General features: G+C 38.8%; 1 protein-coding gene across 2 annotated transcripts in view; it reads left to right on the top strand.

Annotated features, from left to right (window-relative positions):
- Positions 1 to 22,789, top strand: part of LOC139691203 (uncharacterized) — a 29,603-nt gene extending 6,814 nt beyond the window's left edge. Inside the window, exons 1-2 of one of the 2 annotated variants that reach the window (XM_071588940.1) lie at positions 388 to 844; positions 14,872 to 22,789. In XM_071588940.1, the coding sequence (XP_071445041.1) occupies positions 14,949 to 16,958 (2,010 nt within the window). In that variant the 5' untranslated portion in view covers positions 388 to 844; positions 14,872 to 14,948 and the 3' untranslated portion in view covers positions 16,959 to 22,789. Of the gene's footprint in view, positions 1 to 387; positions 845 to 14,871 lie in introns of those variants that run through there. The other variant, XM_071588939.1, reaches the window with a different exon arrangement.
- Positions 22,790 to 24,419: the final 1,630 nt, after the last annotated feature.

Here is a 24,419-nt window from a genome sequence, read left to right as displayed (position 1 = left end):
GCGGGATAGTATAGAATGAGAGGGAAAGAAGGACGGAGGGGGAGGGACGAGAGAGAGAGTGTGTGAAGAAAAGAGGAAAAGAGCAAAACGTGGTGGATAGGAACGGGCGGTGACGTCATGCCTCGCCAAAAAAGTCTGGATTTGAACCCCGCCCTGGCATTAACCCGCGGCGAGAAAAAAAACCCATCCCATCTCCCCCTCCCCCCATGCTCTCTACCTACTCCACCTACGCAGCCTCCATGCCTCCACCCCGTTCCCTCCGGCCCGAAAACCTTCCCATCAACCCCTTCTCTCTCTCTCTCCCTCCCTCTCTCTCTCCCTTTCTCGCCCTCCTATTCTCTCTCTCTCTCTCTCCCCGCAGGTCCCAAATTCTGCACCGTCCGATTGCGACGGACCTCAGTCGCACCAAGATCGCGGTCTCGATAGGAAGCGGGATCGGGTGGAGGGGACTGCGGGGCATAGTTCTTGGCATGGGGGCGGGGATGGAAAGGGGTGACGGATGGGTGACCGAAGAGAGAGAGGGAGAGAAAGATTGGCAGTTGAGAGAGAAGATGGACAAGGCATGAAGAAAAAAGTAATCCTTGCTGGTGGTATTTAGGACTCTGAATCCCCAGAATGTTAATCGGTCGTAATTTTTTTTTATATTTCACGTTTCTCTTTCTCGTTAATTATACCTTTAAGTATTCTTTTGAGAATGAGGGGGGTCCGCGGTATCGTTACCCTTGCCTGTTTCACCATTAGCGATAGACTGAAGCGGGGTTCGGTTAGGCTGCGAAGGACTCCACCAGCAGTTCAAGATGGTCGCTGGCAGTGGAGGAGGAGGAGGAAGTGGTGGGCGTGTACGGTAAGGTCAAAACTTTTCTCTACCAGTATCTTAAAGTTCGCAGGCTCTATTTTTTTTATAAATATTTTCGATATCGCTTGCTCTCCCTTTCAATCCCCGAAATATTTGGTGTTGCTAACCTTTTTTTAGAAATTCATAGTGATCATATCGACTATGCATATTTCGTACGAAAATATTACGTTTTTACCATTCTTTTAGCGTCAAATCGATACAAAATTATTTGTACCATTTCAATCGTTATGAGAAATGATTGGTGAATTTAGCATTAAGCTATCAATATAACCCCTGCAACCACTTCCACCTTCCCCATTATTATTTTACCTATCTATCGATTTTTAATATAGGTATAAAAAATGTAAAGCTATTGTCTTCATAAGTCGCTTTTTCTGCCAAATATTTTATTGACATTTCGGCGGACTTCTGGGTTATCCGCCATTTTTATTTAGCTATCTGGATGTTGCCGGAGCGAAGAGGACGGCATTTGACTTTCAATGGCGCCAACCTAATTTAATGCGCAGTTTGCCTGAGCATTAGCAATTGGATAATTTTATGGCACAGTCATATATAGTATCTTCACGCCTATTTTGATAATCGCGGTAGGGTTAATTTAGCAAAGTAGGGAGGCAGCTCAATTTTAATTTTTTTCCAGTCTAAAATATGTTTATATTTTAAGAATTTGATCGCGACGTAAGTATTCCGAGATATCTGAGCCTAGCTGTAGGCGCCATTATTATTTCTCGAGCGTGTATATAGTATTTAATCCAAGAATTTCAAGCTAATATTTGAAACTGCGATATTACTTATAACCCTGATTTCACTGAAATATTTGAGATTATATGCCTAAACAGGGTATGAGAGATTTGAGTGCCAGACTAAGTGATGTGCATATCATGCTCGAATGAATAGAATTTTGGCAATAGCGGGAGGAATTTATAAATGGCAGATTAACAGTTTACAATATTGACACCTTGGCAATAATTAATAATGCCCATTGAATAATAAGGCACAACCGCCTTGCAAGAATACAATCGAAGCCCTTAACCGGCTCTTTTATAGTTTGAATTATTGAAAAGTAATATTCTAAATTATAAGTATAAGGATACTTTCTGTACAAAGTTTAAATATCAATACCTGTGAATCGATATTTTCTTCCATATACCTTGACAAAATAATGATATCAATATTTTTCGAGGTAACTTCTTAGCCGCTCATTAATAATATTACTGATGCTCAAATGTTGTTTTTGGTTTGAATCCTTCAATTGGTTAAAAGAATTATTTCAAGATTTAAATATTTAAAATGTTTAGGAGTGTAAGTACATGCACATACATACATATGTATATTAAAATTGGATGCGATATAAAGAGTTAAAAGAATATGAGTTTTGGAAGATCATAATATAAATAATAGTTTTCTTAAAATTTTTAAGAAAGAGGAAGAAAATCGTTTATTTTGGAATATTGTGCAAAAAAAATCCTACAAATAGATCGTCTTAGAGAACAAAAGATATTCTTTAGCAGCTGAAGACTGTTGAATGTAAGTTAAACTAATGATTTTTAAACCTTAATCTGCGACTATAAAGGCGCATTATTATATTCCTTTTAAATCCTCTACACAGATATTATATGGGAGGGCAAGTGTACCATGTGTGTATATGTGTGGTTTTCCGTAAAATTGATTTAGTCTCCATGCAAAACGAATAAAATCGAATAATAAAACGAATTTCTATAATGTTTTAAAAGAAAGCTACACTCACGTCCAAAAAGTTTTCATGCGGTGGTTCGATCTATGTAATATCTTTATATATATATATATATATATATATATATATATATATATATATATATATATATATATATATATATATATATATACACTCGTATATATATATATATATATATATATATATATATATATATATATATGTACATACGTACATACATCTGTCTATTGTTTTAGACGTTCGAAGGGAATTCCCATTCGTATATTTAACGTATATGGAGTTGAGCATTGTTTTTTTTCAAAAACATTTAATATACGTATATTGGATGCGGTAATTTTCTTTTTGCAATCTTATGATAATCGAAGGAACTTTTGTTGGCAAAAAGAAATTTATCAATAAAACAAGATATAAAATTACATTTTATAACACTACTTAATAACCAATGATAATGTATAAACATTGAGCTCAGCGATTTTTTAATCCAGTCTACAAAACCTGTTGAGATCATACGACGCGAAGGTATTGTTGATTGTCTTCAGACCTCATTTGCAATGACCCTGGTCAAGTGCACTTATAAGTCATAATAATTTGTTCGGTGTAAAATTATGGATTTAAAATAACCAGGAATTTTAATGCATAGTTAATAGATGTGGAAATTTTCTATAAAATACAGTTTCACACACATGCATCAATTTCATGCATGATACGACGAAAAACTTATTTTTTTTTAATAAGAACAGGTATATTTTTTTAAATCAAACTAATACGAGTAAATTTCTTAAATTAAGTTCATTCACATTACATTGACATGGAAAAAAATAAGAGAAATCTAAAGTTTTCACAATTGCTTACCTACCTGTATATAGCAGTATATTGCAGACATGTAGTATCGATTTAGGGTGTGTGTCTGTGTGTATACAAGGGTGGTCTGAAAAGTTTGCGACCACAAAAACTTCAGAAAAAATATCTTGTATCTTTGTTAGGTCGGAAACTTATGTGTATATGTATATATATCTATATATATATATATATATATATATATATATATATATATATATATACATTCAAACACGAAATCCCGCCAAACGGCGAATAAATACTCATATATACAGAAACATATATAAGGAAAAGGGATAGGAACACGTATAAAGGACGAACACAATAGAGGTGGGGAAGGCGGAATCGAACGGACCACAAGAGTAAAAATATTTCCTCAACCGGGACTCGAACACCGGATCTTTCCACTTGCCGGGCGGATGCTCTTAACCACTTGAGCTATCGAGGATATGTAATTTACCCTGAGATCCGTATATGATGTATCTTACACATATAATCCGACACATATAATGTATCTTAACGCTTTGCAGCGTTTTTCTTTGAGCTATTTCTGGGTAACTTACCTGAAAATGGCAGAAACGGTGGCAATTAAAAATATAAAAACAATTAAAACAAGGAAAGAAACCCCGAGGCGGCTAATACTATTTTCCACCTGTTTTACAGCCGTTTAAGAGGACGGCAGATAGGAAAGAGTCCATCAACATATCTTAAAGGCACTTCTTTGGAGAAGAGCCGAAATTGGGGGAGGCAGACATTTAGAAGGAGGTGGTAAAGGTATTGCATTCCTTAGCAGCCGCCTGGCTTCACCCTCCCATTCGTTGGATAGCATTCTCCCTCCCAAAACCCTTTCTGTTTCCGCTAACCTGTCTCGAGGTGGGATGGAGGTAGAAAAAAAAGTTTGGGTGGAAAAACAACGAAGGAAGAAAATGGTCATGGAATTCCCGGGAAGTAACGTAAATATGCGACTGGTAAGGGAGGGGAATGAGAATAGAAAAAGGCTAAGAATGAATGGGTGTGTTATGAGAGGCCAATGATAAACTGAAAGGGGAGGAAGTGGAAGAACGCGGTATGTGGGAGAGGTTAACACAATGGACTGCGGGGGGGGGGGGGGGAGGAGGGGGGAGGGAATTTTTACAGTGCGAAGGAGAAGGTCTTTCGCTCTTCAAGTTTTATCTCCATGAAACACGTACGGAACTCAGGCCCAGTTGTCTCGGGACGAAAAGATACGGTGGCGATTTCTGTTTCCACAGACCACCGTCGTCTTTCTCTCACTCGTTAAGTACACGCAAGTGTCCGGTATGGTGTATACGTAGGTTAGGAGGGGGGACGACAGGAGAAAGGGGTAAGGGGAAGAGAGGTGTGTGGCGAAGGAAGAAACCAGCCAAAGGGAGAACAGAGGCGACGGAGAAGAGTAAACCGGCGAAAAAGTCCCGGCTTCCTAACCCGGGCGACACGCTCCTGAAATTCTCGCGGTGAGACTGGTGGGAAATGCCGAGTAACGAGACGGCGGTTCAGGGCGAATTTGAAAGGGCATTTACCCCATTTCAGCAGAAAATCTCCACACCCATGGGGATGGAATGCACACAAATCTATTCCCTGTGAGCTTCATTAAAGCCGAATAATGCATTTGGTGTGCTAGTCTCTCCAATTAAATAGATTGTATAAATAAATCTCCGAGATATAAGTTGAGGGAAAACTTGACATAACTGCATATCCTAGTTTACCCTAATGCCAAAGGTAATCAAACAGCTAAAGAAATTTAGTAAACACAAAGTTTAAAAATTACCTCAAGGAATAGGAACTAATCAGAAGTATTTACCACAAGCTGAGAATCCGTCCAGTCGTCTCTCCATGTTGAGGGTAATATTCCATCTCCATGTTTAGGGTAATAATATTAAGCGTCCATTATGCTTTCAATCAAATTCCACGCATGCACCTAAAAATTGATATTTTTCAGAATATAAGCTATAAAGATTAATCAGCATTGCGTTTTAGCAAATTTGCATTCAATGCCAATATGTAAAACAATGATAAATTTTGAAATAAAGTTAGTTAATATAAGTACAGCCTGAATGGCCGTGATACGTTAAATAAACATTAAAAGGCAATTTTATTAACTAACTTTAAATTAATATATGCATAAAATCAACCATCAAAGCAAACCGAAAGTGTCTCAAAATTTATGTAAACCCTTGTATCCATTTAAGAATTTAGATATACTAGTTCATCGTGGAATTTGCTGGTAAAATATCAAAATATTAGACGGAGACGTTGGAAGATATTTCATTTTTTTATTTTCAGGCATTGGTTCCAGCAATGTAATGGCTAGAGCCAGTAACAATAAACACATGCATGTCCGCTATAAAATGTCATCTTAATTCTAGAATATCCTAACAAACGTATTTACGAGAACGTTACGCATAAATTTGTCTTCATACTTGCCAAATCTTTAGCGATTATAACTTTTGTATATATTTATTTACTTTGGAAAAAGTAAGTCCCAAACTGCGCATTAATTCAAAGTTGGAAAATCATAAGTCCTAAACACAAGTAGGTAAAAAATTCTGTTAAGAGGAATCATGAGTTGCTCGTAGCTTGGGATTCATATAGCAATGCACAGTCAAAATTGTATTTGGAGGTTGACTTAAAGATACCCCTGAGAATTCAATGAGATCATACATTAAAAATATAAACCAAACTTAAAACAGTACACTTTTTCATCCTAAATATAATACTGAAAGTAATGGTGGATTTCTTTGCAATTAAAATATTATTTCTTGCTGCTGCCGTAGGCAAGCGTTTGTCGAAATTTCACATATCTAATTTGGAATTTGCTGCATTCTGGTGTTACGTATACAATATTATTTGTCCGATAACATCAAAAGAATGCAAGATAAATTTAAAAGCCTTCGAATAAAACAATCACGCATAAAATATTCACCTCTGGGATACGAGCATGGCCATGACATCCATCAATTTGCGCTCGCTTACAACAAAACAGTTTTAATGATTTATGGAAAAAAATGGACATTCTGTGTTACCGAATGTCTCCTTTCTGGGCCCTCCAATGGACGCTCACACTTCAATTTTTTGTCAATATTATGTTTGAAAGGGTAAATTTTATACATAAATCGTGTCATATATAATGTTATGCTCACAGTTTGTTTCACAATGTTCTCAGCTTGTTCAGTGTCTGCCACCAATAATATTCCTTCAGTACCCTGGGTATTTTCTTTTAGACATGATTTATTTAAGGGGCTGTGAAAACTTTGTGTAAATCTGAATTCATATTTTTTTAAAAACGCTTTTGTAAAATTAATGCTCAAGTTTTCCATGGTTGTCAATAGGTAAAAGCTCCCTGTCATTGGTCTGGAGTAATTAATATATAATCATTGAAAAACTTGCAATGATGATTGCAATTTTTTATTAGAGGAAGATGAACCTAAAATTGAAAAGGACTTTTGTTAGCGTACTTATTCTCAACCAAAGATTAACGATACACAAAATTTGAACTCATGGACATTTTCTTTGGTCCCATGTTCCTATCCTAAATTATTGTGCGACAAATACTCAAAGAATAACTTAGACAGATTAACTTTCTTAAGACTAGAATACGACCTCTACATTAACATCTCTCTGGAGATGAAGAAAAATTTTAAACTGCTGAGTATTTTCATGAGCTTAGGGTGGCGAATATTTCAGGTCTTCAATTTCCCCTTCGATATTTACTCAATTTTGAAACGTTTTTTTTCACGTTAACCCAGTCTGATTATATTTTTGATACCCAATCAAACATTCCCTTCACTGCTATCAACAATTTACCTCCCTCTTAAGACTTTCCCTCCTATCTTCCCTTACTGCTCCTTCCTCAGATCATATAGCCAATCTGACAAGAAAGTTGCTAATACGGCTTGAGTTTGTTATGTCACAAAAGTCGAAACCGATAAATCTGAATAACAGATAGATTGAGTGACTGCAAAATATGGACACAGGAATTCAAAATAAAAAATAATGTGATTAATATCACAACGGCAGTGATTGGAGTCGACAATTTCGAAACTCATATCTCTCGTATTAATTGCCTAGCATAAGGGAATCTAACCACAAGGCGCAGGATATGGAAAAGTTTATCAAATGGATTTGGTTTTTCCAGGACAATATAAAAACGAATCCAGTATTAGGCGCATATATAAGTATTTATACAGGAATATAAAAATAAACTATCATCAATAAAAATTATTTCCAGGAATTTTTTTTTCTAGAGTTTCAAATGCTAATACAATATTTAGTCATCGTTTTGGTTCAGAACCCTAAAAAATTACCTCGATTCCGTTATGTTTAATGCTAAACAATTTCCCTTATAAAGCATAAGCAACTGTGTTTTTTATTGCAAATTATTTATTAATCATTGATTTTTAATAACCAATTCGAAGACTAGCTATGAGAAATTCTACGTATTCACTTTAATTACTTAATTGATTTATTAAACTGAATATAGCTTCGAACAACGATATTGACCCTCACTGAATAATGAAATAAACATATCAAAGGCGTACGCTCTTTCCGTTTGCTTTCTTCATAAGGAAAGATTACCGAGTGGTCTTATTTCAAAATTATAAATTAAGATTGACAGTGACGCTCCTCCTCCACCACTGAGGATAAATTCCATGTTAAACCACCTCGAAAGGATAGAGGACGTGCCAAAACATTGTTCAAATATCAAATTGATGGGATTAGGAGCTTGCGGACGCTTTAGGGACCGTTAATGCCCTTCCACGACCACCTCTTGCAAACCACGGAGGTCTGTCCACCAGTAGATAGAAAATCAAAGCAGAGAGCCAATTCGAACCCCCTTCTAAAGGATCCCTCCCTCCATTCTCGATTGGACCCTATCCCTCCATCGCCCTTGTTCCAACAAAACCTTCTCCTCGCAGGTTATACGCTCAAAATTTCCCTCTAAGGCTATAAATTCCAAGCCATCCGCAACATCCCACACCATTCGATGAAGTGTCTGTCTGCCCTGAGAGCCAATGAGATTAGGCCAGTTGACACAAAATCCCTCGCCGCTCTCACGCCGCCCACGCTCCTCCTCCCACCTCCAAATTCCCCCGTCCCATCCACCCCTGCGGCATCTCTCCTACCCTCCCCCACCTCGCTCCACACCAGCATCGCAAACCATCCTTCGTTATTACTTCTGCCACTTCCCGAACCACCTCTCCTCAACCGACCAGACAGGATCTCTCCCTCTCTCTTCAATACGTGAAGCTACCAAATATGAAGAGCAGTCTTTAAAAACCGCACACGTTCAAATGTGGATTCCCTTGAGGGTCCACGGGCCATTTTTATCACCGTGTTATTTTGAAACGAAAAAAATCGCTCTCTCGAGAGTGCACTTGGTATTTCGCAGCTTCGGATGTTTCGAATGCCATGAGATTTTTCTACTCCAAACTTGTAGATTCAAAGCTAGGTAGCCAGGTCAACATGCCGCGCATCACGCGAGGGCGTATTTTCGCGGCAGTCGGTCCACAAATCATCCGCTGAGGAAATGAACTCAGGGTTTCAATGAGTGCATCAGAAATAATAAAAATATGTGTCACACTTGATATCCGGGGCCGACATATTAACCTTTTTGCGTAGATTCCGGAACAGATACTTTTCGGTCGATCTCACTTCGAACATGCAATTAAAACGCGAGACTGTCCCACCACACTTCAGTTAGACTGTCGAAAAGCAGAGATTATTCCCGTGCGATTGTGCAATAGAAGTCTCGAGACGAAATCGATTTTTTCGCGGGGCTGGGAGGGAAAGAAGCAGAGAGAGTGAGAGAGAGAGAGAGAGAAGGGGGAGGATGCAGTGAGAGGGAGGTTGGTTGGCTGGTTGTTGGAGTGGGTGGGGGGGCGGGGGAAGAGTTTTAGGGGAAGGTTTTGGGGTGGGGGATGGAAGTGAGAAAGCTCTTTGCCGGGAAAGAGTATTTGGAATGTGTTTGGTGCAGGACGGGAAGGAAGTAGAAGGGCACGAGAGAGCGGGTTACTGTACAGGGACTGTTGGAGACTCGGCGCTGGCGAGCGGCAGGGACCAGAAGGGATGAGGAGGGTGTGGTAGATGCGGGGGAGGAAATGGAGAGGGGTTTTTGAAGAGGCGGGGCAATGGCTATCCTGGGAACTTCTAACCGACCCGTACACACACGCACACACACATGCACATACACACCCTCGGCATGCGGATCAATGCGAAAGCCCTCGAAACACACATCAGCACTCAACTCACCCCATGTGGCTGTGGGAAACGAGGGAGGAGAAAAATTGCGGGGAATGCCACGGTCCGACACATAGGAGAGATTGGAATGAAAAGGGAAGAAGAGTCATGGACCATGGAGCCCATCGCATCCACTCCCTCTTCCATCTGAACCAAAAAATTCGGAATATCTTCGTAATTCACCGCACGTATTTTAATTGCAGAATATTTGCAATACAACAATATCAGTACCACACATCCATATCTGCTCTTTTAAACATAATTTACGCTATCAACCACAACTTTCTAGTTTCACTCCTTGTAACAGTATTCTTCCATAATTTAAAAGAGAACATTTTTAAGGATCGTGTCGATCACCCGAAATCTTTTTGCATAGTTCATATTCATCTTCCCAACAACTTTTCCATTACAATTGGTTACAGACTGAGATCTATTTAAGCGAGAAAATATTTTATCCCAGCTATCAATTTATTCTTCCCTAATATAATCCACTGGTAGCAGATTTGCCAGAATGTCTGTCTTTGTTCTTAATCCATATACTTAAGCGTTTAAATATTCCAAGTACCAAGCATGGTGCGTAATATGATGTACTTAGGATTCAACTTATGTTGTTTCATTAATAATTTTGTTTACGCAATTTACACATTTTACTCCTAGGAAGTATACGAAGTTAAATTATTATTAATGTTACCAGCTGTATCATTTATGCTAAAATAATTTCCTTAATCAAAGATGTATTCATTCGTTCTGTCGTTAAAGTTTGAGACACTGAAAATCTGATGAACAATAACATAACATGCATAGCTCAAAAGACCTTGCAATAAACATTGTAGAGTAACATCACACTGAAGAATAGTAGCTCTATCGTGTGATAAAACTACTGACAAAGACATTAACTTCAGATATAACGAAGTAGAATCGATAGAATCAGATATGCCTTCAAATATATTAATGAAAATTTATTTTTATATCCATCACTTACAAAGTAAAAATTGACAAAAAAGTGTAAATAAAACGTTTCTGCAAAATAATTGATTAACACACATCCTAAACAACCAATCAAAATCCTCGACCAAAAGTTCGGTTTGATATGTGAGGGTAGAACTCGTCCGCACCACGGTGTGTTAATTTCACACATTGAGGATGGAGACGGGCAGATCCTACCCATGTCTCACCTGCTGTTTCCCAGAGAGATCTGGGAATTACACTTAGCTGGGAATGTGTAAGGGCATCGTCAGGATTGGAAACTAGCATCCTGTGGTCCGTAGCCGAACGCTCTATCCAGTAGAGAGCCATTTCAATTTAATATCAAAATGACTCAAAGAATGGACCAATGCATGCACATAAATACAATAAACTTGATGGCGAGGAAAAATAATTCAACAAGCAGGAAAAAAATTTAATTCTAATATCTAATGTAATGTGATCATACAGCTAGTCACCCGCCATTTTTTTAGGATCTGTTAGCTATGAAAATGTCACTCAGTCGAAATAACAAACACAAGCTTAAGCAGTGGCATTTCTAGAAGTCTGAAACAATGCCAGAGGACATGGAGATCATGCTGCTTGGACAGCTCCTGTTATGGGACGCTCCCCTGTCTGAGATATTACGGCGCCCAAAGGACCAAGAGGAGAGGGGTAGAAAGTTTTAATCCCAGAGGGAAGCTTAAGGATAGATAGAGGGTCAGCTTTTTTAGAGACGGAATCGATACTGAAATTACAATTTAAGAGTCAAGATGTCGCCATTGGAATAACCAATTAGATTAAACAGTAGATTAGATAAGTCAATATTTTAGTAAAATAAAATTAAAGAAAAGGAAGCCATTGGCACAAATATTTTCTGACACATTGAGTAAATAATTGACAGTACGATGAAAGTGATCAGTTGTTTTTGCATAAATGTCACATAAACCTATAAGTATCAGACTTTTAAATAATACGTATGATGGAACATTGGGTAGAATCAATGTACACACTGATAGTAAATTGTTATTCACGAAATTTATTTGAACATTTCCCAAAATAATTGCTGCCTCTGCATAAAATCATAGAGTAAGATGAAGAAATCTGACGCTAAAAAATACAACTGATCCTAAATCTTGGGGGAAAAATTACTCGAAAGTCATAACTGCGAAATAACAGCTGAGTTCGTGTTGAAGGGAATAAGAGGAGCGAATTTCAACATGACTGACGAGAAACACGGAGAGAGACATGTAAGGGAGTGGGTTACATGGTCGTGATAGACGGGAGGCGCACAAGGGAAAATGAGAGATTCTCCGAGTTTGTGAGACGGCTTGAATGGATGCCGTGGTTGCCGAGACGGTAATGGAGGAGGAGACCACACTTAAGATAGCGACGGGCTGGAGATTAGAATGTAGCCACTAAGAAACGAGTGATACGAGAAATTAGAGAGAAGTAGAAATATTAGACAAAAAATGAATTTATCACAGAAAATGAACAACTTATGTGAATAAATCAGGCATAATATTAAAAACTGTATTAACCAATAAATACGCCATTGCATATTTTAAAATGTCAAAAGTAATCACTGTTAATATAAAGAGCGAACTTTCACACATAAAAGAAGTACAAGGAAGAAAAGTGTAATGAGAGTGTAATAGAAAAAATGCGGGACAGAGTGGATGAGATGGGTCGGAAACTACTACGCAGAAGGTCTAAAACTTTGGAAAACCGTATGAGGGGGAACCCTTGGGGAGGAGGGGGAAGTCTTACGAAGTTGGATAAGTAAAGAGGAAGTGTCTTGGGAGTGCTGAGCCAGCTGAGGAGGAAGGCGGCCTAAGTCTGTGGAACGGGTTAGTTCATGCGTGGATTTTGGTACAAGGATGACAACTTCGCAGCGAAGGATGGCAAGCCGTAGTAACTAAGACACATTTCCCCAGAATACGCCGATATATTATAGGTGTATATGGGTGGTTGCATATATATATATATATATATATATATATATATATATATATATATATATATATATAACACAGTGTGAAGGAGACGAAACAAGGGGACGAATGTATTTTTTAATGAAAAATCTATTATCGAAAAAGTCGTGCTATTTTTAAATCAAAACTTCTTTCCGATAATTATTTTAGATTTTTGCTCTGAGTGAAAGTTGTTTAAAATGCGTTAAATATTAAGGAAAGAAAAATTCATTTAAAATTTAATTTATTCTGTTTTTTTACACACTGTGTTAAATATAATTTAGACAGAATAATCTGAATTTAATCCGCTAGAATAAAATAATATTTTTGATAAAAATTGGACGACGATCCTAAATATTAGTGTTAAATTTCACCACGTCATAACTATGCAAATCTACTACAAATAAAAACCTACAAGCATGGAAATCGGCATTCAACAAATTAGACCTTCAACCAAGATTCAAATTGGTAAGCTAAGGAGGTAAATAAACCTTTGCAGAAAACATTCCAGGGACGTCGGATGAATATTGAAAATAATTTGTAAAGAATGTTTTGGTATTTTGCAATATCATTTATGCATTAAATATCTATTCGGATACATATATGCATTGAATATCAATCCGGAAGAAATAATACAAAATCTTCAAAGAAACATGATTTCAAGCAAAGAAAAAACACTGGAGACATTAGAAAAACTTAACTCGCAGAGAACAGCTCGTAAAGCGGATACAAAAATATTGTATACCCCGCAATACTCATCAGTTTCCTCTCCTATCCACTCCTGAGGAATCGGTACTCGCGTGAGGGCGAAGAATGAGGAAGGTGGCCGGTTGGCAGATGAGGGGGACCATAGAAACCTGAATACAGCAGGCGCCAGTCAGTAGTTGGCATTTAAAAAGACTGAGTGAACGAAGGGAAGTTAGAAGTCGCGAAGGCGATAACTGGACTGTGAAAATCTGTAATGATGTATTGGAGAGGCCAAGGGGTAAACAATAAGAGAAAGGAGAAAGTTAATTCAAAGGAATAGAATTCTTCTAAAGTTATCTCCCCAAATGCTGACCTACACCAGAAGGAGACGGTTTGAACCTAAGAATGGGATCCTGAAAACTAAGGTGATGAAGTTTTTTAGAAATTTCGGAATGATGGGTAAAGAAAATTAAGAAATATACATTGAGAAACCAGGTAGGAATTGAAAACTTAGAATAAATTATGTTCGGAAAGGAAAACGATATTGTATTTGTTTGCATATAAGTTTCCCATATTCCTTTTACTTCCCGTGTTTTGAAATCCGGCCTGTTCGACCAATAAGGAAAAGAAAAAAGAGGCATCGAACGCATTAAGTATTCATTGAGCGAAGAAGCAAGAGAGTTCGTATTCGTCGATATCCGAGGAAGAGGGCCAATGGGCCTCTTCCTCGGATATCTACAAATCTCGGCGTAGTATCTTCCTCTTCCTCGGCGTCCGCCTTGATTCCTCAGCCTTCTCCCCAATATTTTCACGGTTACTATCAAAATATAAATTCCCTTCTATATTTAATTCACTCTTCTGCGCTTAGATTCTTACATATATTAATCAGAAATTCTTATTTTCATGTTTTTAGATTAGGGGGCTGTATAGCTGTAACTCGGAAAATTTAAGGGAACTTAATTATTTGGTAAGGTAAATGGGAACAGGAAATTACTTAAAAAACATATAGGCATAATTAGTACGTGGCATATTCAAATAACTGCGGGAAATACCGTGCCAGTAACTTTTAAAGAAGTCATCCGCTAATATGTATTAACATGAAAGAATTTCAAACTGTAAAAGTCATTCCGCTTGACCGGGGTCCCGATCAAGGCGAATGCTTTTTACACTTTAAATTTATAGCATTTCATTACGAGAAAATAATATAGCTCACAACAATGATAGTTACATTCTTCCATGAATCATTGAGCTGATTTTGTGGCCACATCTGCGGAAGATGTCCTAGCATATTAAACACTTAATGCACTCTTTTCAGTCTTTTCTCGTAATGTCAGCCTTAGCTCTCCGACTGGTACCACTCACAGGTATATTCCGAAACGTATTATTATTCGATAATCTTGTAAAGTATTGCTTTTGTTGTCAAAAATCGGATAATCTTTAATGATTGAAAACATATGAATTCGTCTCCGAGTTAGTAGGAATATTCCTAGCCGCTTTAATCATAGCCGCCACAACTATACCAAAACAGCTCTTAAGATACAACATCACAGTAACAAGATAATTATTTAATCTCTGTTTCTCATTTTCAGGTTACGTCCAGGAGCTTTCCACACTCAACTACTCCGCATACCTTCCAAGGATTCACCCCGTCCTCGAAAGGGATGAGATGGGAATATCGCCACATGGAGAGTCCTACTCATCGTTACTTCTCCAAAGTCCAGCCTACGCCCCTCCGCCTCCGTTAACCCTACCGCAGCATCACCACCACCCGCCTCACCATCCCCCTCACCATCCCACCCCTTACTCGACTGGACCCCCGCCACCTTTACCTCCACCCCCGATGCCTCCACACTCCCAAAACTCGGACAACAACGAAGAAGCTTGGAGAAGATGGGTTGAACACCATCACAGCCAAAACTCCCCTCCTCTGTACCAGCATCCTCCGCATCCGAACCACCTCCACCCGCCTCCCAACCCGCACTTGCATCCATTCGTTCACCCCCAACACCAACTTCATCTCGCATCCTTGCATCATCCCCACTCTTCCGCCGTCCATCAGCAGGAGCAGCATCATAGTCACCATCAGCAACTTCCGCATTCACCATCACAGCCTCCGTCCCGCCCCAGATCTTCAACGCCTACGCCTCCCCCGCAACAGCACCCCCCTTCGCTACCTCCTCCTCCACCAGCGACGAATAACGAATACCATCAGAGTCAACAGATGGTGGCTCGAGAAGAGCAACCGCCAGCTCCTCCTCCTGCGAACTCGGAAGTCGTCGTGAATCCACCCGCTCCGACTCCCAGGAAATCCTTGGCCATGTGCTTCACCAGTACGGGCGCTGCCTTGTCCCTCCCACCGAAGAAAAAAGACATATATCGCCCATATTCACTTGATGGTCCCTCGGAAACACCACCAGAAAGACAAAGACCTCACACTGACATCACTGCTGCACATGCGATACTAGATCTCAGCGCATCCACCACGTCGGCGGGAACAGAACATATGATGGCCGTGCCTTCATCTGACCCTCCATCTGCCGAGGAGACGTCCCAGAAACACAGCGCGGTTCCGCAGTCGCCAGCGCGAATATCCTCTCCCACTCCTACTCAACCAATCCACACCCAACCCCTAACCATCCATATGGAGCGTGAAATGCACCCGGAATGCAATGACCAACCACCCAGGGTTCCAAGCCAAAACTCCAATCCCAGTGTCATCAATAACCTCTCTCCTAGCATGGCCCATCAAACCGCTCCTCCAACGCCGCAAGTCTTCAGAATAAATCAAGGAAAGACGATAGCCTACACATACGAGGCTTTCTTTGTCAGCGACGGTAGATCGAAGAGAAAGTCCGCAGGCATATCCTCTCTTCCAGCCTTACCCTCCGTTGTGTCTACGACGCAGTCAGAGAGACCACGCTACACATGCCCTGAGTGCGGGAAGCAGTACGCCACGTCCTCCAACCTCTCCCGGCACAAGCAGACGCATCGAAGCCTCGACTCCCAGTCGGCCAAGAAGTGTAGCACGTGCGGAAAGGCCTACGTGAGCATGCCCGCCCTGGCGATGCACGTCCTGACGCACAGCCTGAGCCACGTCTGCGGAGTTTGCGGCAAGGCGTTCTCCCGTCCCTGGCTCCTCCAAGGGCACCTGAGGTCCCATACAGGCGAGAAACCTTACGGCTGCGCCCACTGCGGCAAGGCCTTCGCCGACCGTTCGAACCTCAGGGCACACATGCAGACACACTCGGCAGCCAAGAACTTCCGCTGTACCCGTTGCCACAAGTCCTTCGCCCTCAAGTCGTACCTCAACAAGCACTACGAGTCAGCATGTTTCAAGGACGGCTCCGAAGGAGGAGGAGATAGCATGGACAGCTGTGAGACGTCTTCATCTGGTCACCAACAGATAGGGCCAGAAAGTCCGCATTCGATGGGGCAGTCTCAGGCCAGACATCAGCCATACCAGCCGCAATCTTCACAGTCAAGTCACCAGCAACACCAGGCGGGACAACAGCAGCTCTCTCCAGCACCTCCGCCGCCTCCGCTTCAGCTATGCCTGGCTCCACCCCTCCAGGGACCAGAAGGTTCAGTAATCAGCAATAACGTCGCTCCTATGTTGTCCTCTCCTCAGCCCCTGCAATACTCTCCACCCCCTCTTGGAACTGTATATCCTGGCTGAAGGGCAGCTTTGTTGAAGGAGTCGAGCAGGTGAACGACATATAAAAATATTTCCGCATATGTTGCGTCCTCTTTTTATATTTCCATAAACTTGTTCTAACAATGAGTCGTTTGAAAAGTGATCACTCACAGAGTTCTTTGAAATGTCACGTTGAAACGCATTTTGAACGGTTTGTAATTATGAGTGAACAGCTGAACATCCGGTCATTTCAAAATATGTGACATGTTTTCTAAAAAATATATAATCTAAAATCTTGGGCCAGAAGGTATGAAACCTTCCAAAGAATAGCGGGTGGAATTTTGATCGTAGCCAAGTGACAAACTACTGTGCTGATAAATGCACCAAAAATATTTCAAGGAAGAATTTTCTTGAGTGAGCGCTTTTGGAAAATTATTAATAAACGACTTTGAGGTTTATTAACTAAAGTGCCCTATATACAGCAGCTAAATGCTCTTTGAAGCCTTCACACCACAGGATATTATAAATGATTGCAAAAGAAACAGCCTATTCAATTCTATACTAATAATTAGTCACGAATTGAGGTCTTATCAATAATGTAGACTCATCTAAAGTTTTAGAATGGAACAAGAGAAGATTTTTTATACCAATTCATCGAAAGCTTGTACCTTGTAAAGGCATATAGTTTCAATATATAGAGATGAAGTACTTTTGTAAGTGATGCATGGCAATCTAAGCAGTTGTATTAGCAATAAGGTTCACCAAGAGGTTTTTTTATACACAGTAGATATTTTAAAGTTAAAGTAATGATAAGAGAAGGCACATTATACAAACTAAAAGCGATCCATTCATTCCCGTCTTCGACTGAACCAATGGACTTTCTGAATTTCTAGTGAATCGTAGATCTGTATAAAATTGAACAACTTTCGGCCGGTTTTAGGTCGCGTGCATTTAAGCCGAGAGCACAAAGAGCAATAAATTAAAACTGAAGCAACAATTGTGCGCACAAAAAATTGCCACAGGCCCAATCCATTGAGAAAGAAAGTGGTCTTCAAAAAATACACAAATAATTAATACCCAGACTGAACACTTGGGGGTTATCGCAATATTTTGCAACCGGCATTTATAAAAAAAACAGTGATACTTTTCAATAAATTTTAAAAGAGAAACGAAGTATAATTTTTATATATTTATTGAAAACAAAAGTGCCGCTCATTTATGGGACAGGCAGTAAATGAGTGTTCCTTGATTTTAATTTTTGAAGTGCGTCCTGGGATATCGGAGACGGTGTGAATGGAATGATAAAATTTTGTGTAAATATAAATACCTAACAGTGGGTAGTTTAATAATATTATGATTTTGAGGTTAAATATATTTTCAACCATTCTAAAGTCTCGTCACGAACAGACGAGCAGGGTTTCGAACACAACGAATACTGTGAATATATTTATAGGCAATAAGTATTACCAAAATCTAGTGAGAGACCTAGTCATTTAGCAATAGCATTCCTATTTCATGGTAATAGTCATTGCGCTGAAGCACACAAAGCCGAGAGATATAAAACAACAAAGCATTTTAGGAAATTTAATATATTCTGCGGCTGCTTCCCAAGTCCTTTTTGGCCGGTAGCGCAATTTGTAATCCATAGATCCATGAGATAAAATAAACACCGTGTAAATATATATTTATGAACTGTCGGATAATGGAAGGAATGGATGAGAGTAATACTTGCATTTTATTATTCCATTATTATGGTTTATAAGATATCGATGACTATTTTACACATGTTGAACAGATTTTTAATGGTAATAATATTTATATTCTTACTAGAACAAAACCAGAGACTAAATAAAAATTCATTTTGTTAGTTAAATTTTTTCAATTATAAACTAAGGTTTAGAGGTAGTCATATATATTAAATGAAAATTTTTCGTGTTCAATTGTCAGAGTGGGTGTCCAGAATTTGGCACAGAGCTCTTTCCACTTCGATAAACATTCCATTGGTGCACGATACTTGAATATCAAGTAAGTAATTTTACGATGACTCGCAGAAAGAGTATGAGGAGGAATGGGGAGGAAAATGAGATTAGTAACAACGCCTTTAGCCATTATAACACTGATTTTTTTAAAGGAAGTAAAATTACGAGTAATAGTTTATGCAGTATTTTTGCAAATACATGTACATTTTAAGTATAGTAATGAAAGCATTAACCTATATCTATATACAATGAAATTATATATAGATATGGAAAGCTAGGGAGATAGTGCAATATTTTATCTGTAAATACATTATTCAAGTTATTATTACCAATATTTATTGGTTCTTTTTACGAAGGTTTTTAAAGCCGGTTCCGCAAATATTCACATGGAAAGCATACCCAAATACTTTCCTCATATTCTAATGATTCGCTCGACTTCGTGCTTCCCTGGTCATTGCGTCAATAAAGCATCCATAACTATTGAAGTAATGAACGTAGGCAATATTATTTGCTTGCTGTGAAGGACGTCTTCACAATTCAAGTATAAAGTAAAATGGAAGAATACTAAAAATCAACCGTGATTCCATTTATTTCACATTGGTGAGTTCATTAATGAACAAAAAATTACAATAACAAATACAAATAAAAATACAAATTACATTGTGGCTTAAGCAAAGAGTATGTTAATATAATTGACTTTGTGCAGGAATTTATTTAAATACTTATTTTAAATCAGCTAATAATTCTATACTTAGAAAGGTCATTTCATTGCTGAAACGTGATATAAAGCCCTGTCACGCTCTCCCACAAAAACTCTCTCCCGAGTAGAATGCGAAACGAAACCCTTCCCCTGAATCCCTTTCTGAACTGAGGTCCCAGGAGTTGCCAAGCCAATCGACGATGCACTACATCCTCTGCAAATACGTTCACCAAACACACAAAAGCTGCAGAGGGAGAACTACTCGCCTCCATACTTCTTTCTCAGAGACCACCTCTCGACTCCGCTTCCCAGCCTCCGCTTCCCCCCTTCTGTCATCTTCCCAAACACTCCCTTTATTCTCTCTTGAACGGATTCCGGCAGGCTATGTAATCCAATGGAGTTACAGTGGGAGGAGAAAGAACTGGATTTACGCTTGAGAATAAGGCTGAATCATCTATAATAAGGAGAGGTGAAATAAAAGAGTGGAGAACAGGGTGGTAGGATTTTACAGAAATCATGGTCAAGTGCATGACGTCAACAAAGAACCCTCGTGATTCCTTAAGCTCATATCAACATGTTTCGGCGGTGAGAAGGAGGATTAAAAAAAATATAAATTGCAAATTCAATGAATAAATACTCTTCCTCTGTAATATCGGATTCGAACATTCCATTTTGGCACACAAACAAATCTATATTTTCTAGGTTAAAAAATTAAGGGAAGGATTTGGAGATTTAAGCGAGTATGGAAACAAATCAAAACTTCAAAAAGGCAAATTCCGCCACGGTGAGGTGAATAGTGAAGAAAGGAAATAAAATGAAAAAAAATCGAAAGCTAAGGAAGTTTTTGCAAAGTCGGAGATAACTAAAAAGGGGATGAGCAAAGTTGGAACAAGGATAAAGAAAACTTCGATTGTTTTCCTTTCATACGAAAACGGCGGTAATAGCTCCCGAAGGATTGGGAAAGAGGGCCAGTAAGGTGAGGGAGGGGGAAAGTGAGCGTCTTGGGGAGAAGGAAGGAGCTGGAACGATGGAGTGCACTTACTAAAGCCATCCGGGAAATGATGGCCGTACCTAACTACTACGTTCTTGCGGGTAAGAGCAAGAAATGGCATAGGGATTCGATGTGTGGCGATAATGCCAAAAGAACAGTCTGAGAAAGGGGAATATTATAGTTGGAGGAGAAAGATCTGTAAACGCAAAAATGCAAAGCTGTGTGATCTGAACTTTTCGCTCCTAGATCTCTGGAATAAGTCGATAGAAAACAGGTACGTGAGGCCATTTACAAAATGGTGTTAGTATGCAAAATGTCCATGAATTCGAAACGAAACCAGAGCACCCATCAAATGAAACGAAAAACGTCATTCAGTCAATGAGAGGACGAACAAGGAATGCATACCTCATGAAATATAATGAATATCGGGTGCAAGAATTCGCCTAGTTACATCCAAATGACACGAAATTTCATAACGGATTTATTTACGAGGAAATAGACAAATCTCTTACGCAAAAATAAATAAGAATGAAAATGAAAACTTGCCCTTAGCATCAATGAGGTGTGCGCTTTGAAATAGACTCACCCATTCACTTCCTCAAATAATAAATAATTTGACTATTTCTTTATAAATAATGGGAGACGTAGATTTTTTTCTGTTGGATGAGGAAAAGAAAGAATATGCCGGAGTGGCAGATAGGAAAAGTTTGACGCCATGGGGGAGAAGGGTCGAAGGAGAGAGAGAGAGAAAGGGGAGGATGATGCGTCAGCTGAGCCGGAATCCAACCCACCCCTGAAACCCTGTTTGTTTTTAATTTCGTGCCCCCCGACTGTTACCACCCCACACCCTTCTTCTCTCCCTCGTCCAACCCCCTCCTCTTGACTTTGCCGCTCCCCTCTTCCTATTCCACTTTCCCTGAACGCCTATCCCCTATTTCTCGGGACGGCCGTTTTCATCAGCAGCTTCCCAACATGTGCTCAGCCAGGCTATTTCCCCAACTCGCCTACTCTATTATCTCCATGAGGCGAGTTTCTAGCGTACCATCCGAATGTTGACCCCTCTTTCTCTTTCCACCCTCTAATATTTATCTTACCTGCTTCTGTAACACACAGTTAGATCCAATTTCCAGATAACGATGTAATGCCACTTCATCACCACGCCAAGACCACACAAAAATCGAAAATCAAAATTCGCATAGCTAACAAGCATATGCATTAATGACCGTTCCTGGTATTTTTTACGTCTTGGGGGACTCAAGCATTAAGAAGTTTCGGAACGTAACAATAATCACTTCTGAATGGAGAGAAAGCACATTCAAAAATCCTATAATATATGGCTGTTATTTCCCAAGTTGTTTGATCACCGGCAAAACTTAATGACAGTGATAATGATACCGAAATGAATTCCTTTAACTTTTACCATATTTGTGAAGTTACTTTTTCCACGCGTTTGGCTTTATTTTTAGAATTTTATTTTTCTTAAAAGAGACGCAATGACAACAGTACGAAGCACGTGGTTGACGAATCTTTGCACCGGACCGGCAAAAAGGATCGAGTGTGAATTCTAGTCAATCTCAGTGGAGAAAAGAGTATCCAAAGCGGCTACCATCTACTTAAGTCGACATAATGTGAATCTAAGTCAGTTTAGGATGATTAGTTTTTGAGGCGGTTTTGGTAGACTTTACAGGTTTCTCCCTTTGTGGAGGCCATACCAAACCGGAATATGCGATTTCAAAATGTTATATATTCTTAAATTATAGTTAATTTAATAATTATTAGCTTGTATTATTTATTTTATACTCTTAGGTATGATTTGCTAAGCGTAAGCCATTCTAAGTCGTTTGTAAAGCGTCAACAAATTTATGCGCGTTCAACAAGAGTTTTTAAGAAAAAAGTGATATAAATTTGGGGATACAGATGTGTGAATGAGTAAATGTCTGTGTCATTTTCAGTGACTGAGAAAGACGCTGAGAATACAATATGCGTACCTAATTTCAGGGGCGCCATTAGAATCAAAATGTGATCCTTAATAACTCGCTCGTTTAACATGAAAGTAAACAAAAAACTTTATAATTCCGAGTCTAATTGCTTCATAAATAATATTCTCTACTCACAAAAGATGGACGTACTGTGTTGAATACTATCGCTTATAATTTAAGAATCTTCTCGCCCTTTATTAAAGAGTATATGCTTATATGTGTATATATATATATATATATATATATATATATATTTATTTATTTATTTATTTATTTATATTTATATATCAATATCTGAGAACAAAATAACCAAGTAGGCATATAACAGCTTCGTCCCTTACTCTGTTTCATTTTCACCCATTTATCTTCACTATTTAACTCCTCATGCGAGCACAGCTTCATCAAAGCATGAACGTCATCCACTTTTTTGCTTCATGTAGTACATTTTCTTTGATATTTTACGATATGCAAGGAATATTCCAACTAATTATTGCAAATTACATGAATTTTGACCCCCTTATAACTCAAATTTCGGCTTCCTAAGAACCTAATCCCCTTACTCTTTCGGTATTTGTACCTCACCATTAGTTCGCCAAACTAGTTTACGGGATTTATCTCCAAGTACGCTTAATTGGCTCTCCATCTTCAAAATTAATGGGTAAATGACCAGAAGAATCGGGTGTCCTGGAGGGCTGTGTATCAGGAAATTGAGTACCCTAAATTACCGAAACCGCGGATTGGGCGGTTTGCACTGACTACCTACAACCGGCTAATAACAAGCCAGGGTGTGTTTCCTGCGACGCCCTTTCCTCCATTAAGTGTTCGTTCGGTCATGCGGGTTTCTTTGGGGAATCCATTTTCTCAAGGGGAGAACACGATTTTGTCCTCTGCCTACTCCCAGTCATCATGCAACATCAACCAGTTCATACTTCTTGATTTTCTGTATTTTTAGATTTGCATCAATATCTAGAACAAGATGATGAGAAAATTCTATTGCGTAAGACCACTTATTGAATAAAGACCGTAAAAAAGAAAAATAAACTTAATAAAAGTAAAAATTTCACATCGAAAATTGCGAGTTATTCCGGATCCATTTGAAAAGTAAAAATAAAAAAATAATCTGTAGTTGTAGCGTCACCGTGTGCCTTTCAATTTACTGTTCTTTTTTCAACGAAAGTGCATTAAAATTATACTTGAACTTTTGAGGAAAATCTTTATACAACGGTGAGTGCATTGTTGCTACAACAAAATGATTGAAATTAACTCTCCTGCATATTTAGTCAGACTGAAAGAACACCAAAAATTCGATACCGAAATTTATTGTTTAACGACTAAAATGGAAATTGGTTTAGGAACTTTCAAAATGAAGGAGTCAACACGTCAGCGTCACTATCTAAAAAATAATTACAAACTACCTGCCGTTATTAAGATATTTTTCGGAGGGGACGAATAAAGGTATTAAAATATTTTTTGAGGTAAAATGTAATTCAAATCGTGACGTGACGCTTCCTGTCTGATGGGTTGGGTTCATGACTCGAGATATTCATAAAAGACTCTTGTTGTAAAATTTGGAACGTGTAAACTAGAAAAAAAATATAAGTGTAGAAACATAGCTTGGCGGGAAAATAAAATAAAACAAAGAGTGCATTTTTGGAGGCTTGTGAGTCCAAGTGAGTGCAGGTAGACGCTTGGTTTGCCTTTTGCCTTCTCTTTTTCCCTCTCTCTTGAAAGGGAAGATTGAATAATGATGAGTAACATTTTTTAAGAATATTTGCGTGCATGGCTTGTATGTGTATGTATGTGCAAGTGATTTCTTTTTTATGAGCAAGGCTACGAGTGAATTTTTAAAAAGTT

This window comes from Hetaerina americana, unplaced genomic scaffold, assembly GCF_022747635.1.
Source record: "Hetaerina americana unplaced genomic scaffold, ioHetAmer1.1.p SCAF_30, whole genome shotgun sequence".
NCBI classification, from domain to species: domain Eukaryota; kingdom Metazoa; phylum Arthropoda; class Insecta; order Odonata; family Calopterygidae; genus Hetaerina; species Hetaerina americana.
The sequence above is the reverse complement of the archived record's forward strand: the minus strand, read 5'-3'. Positions and strand labels throughout refer to the sequence as shown.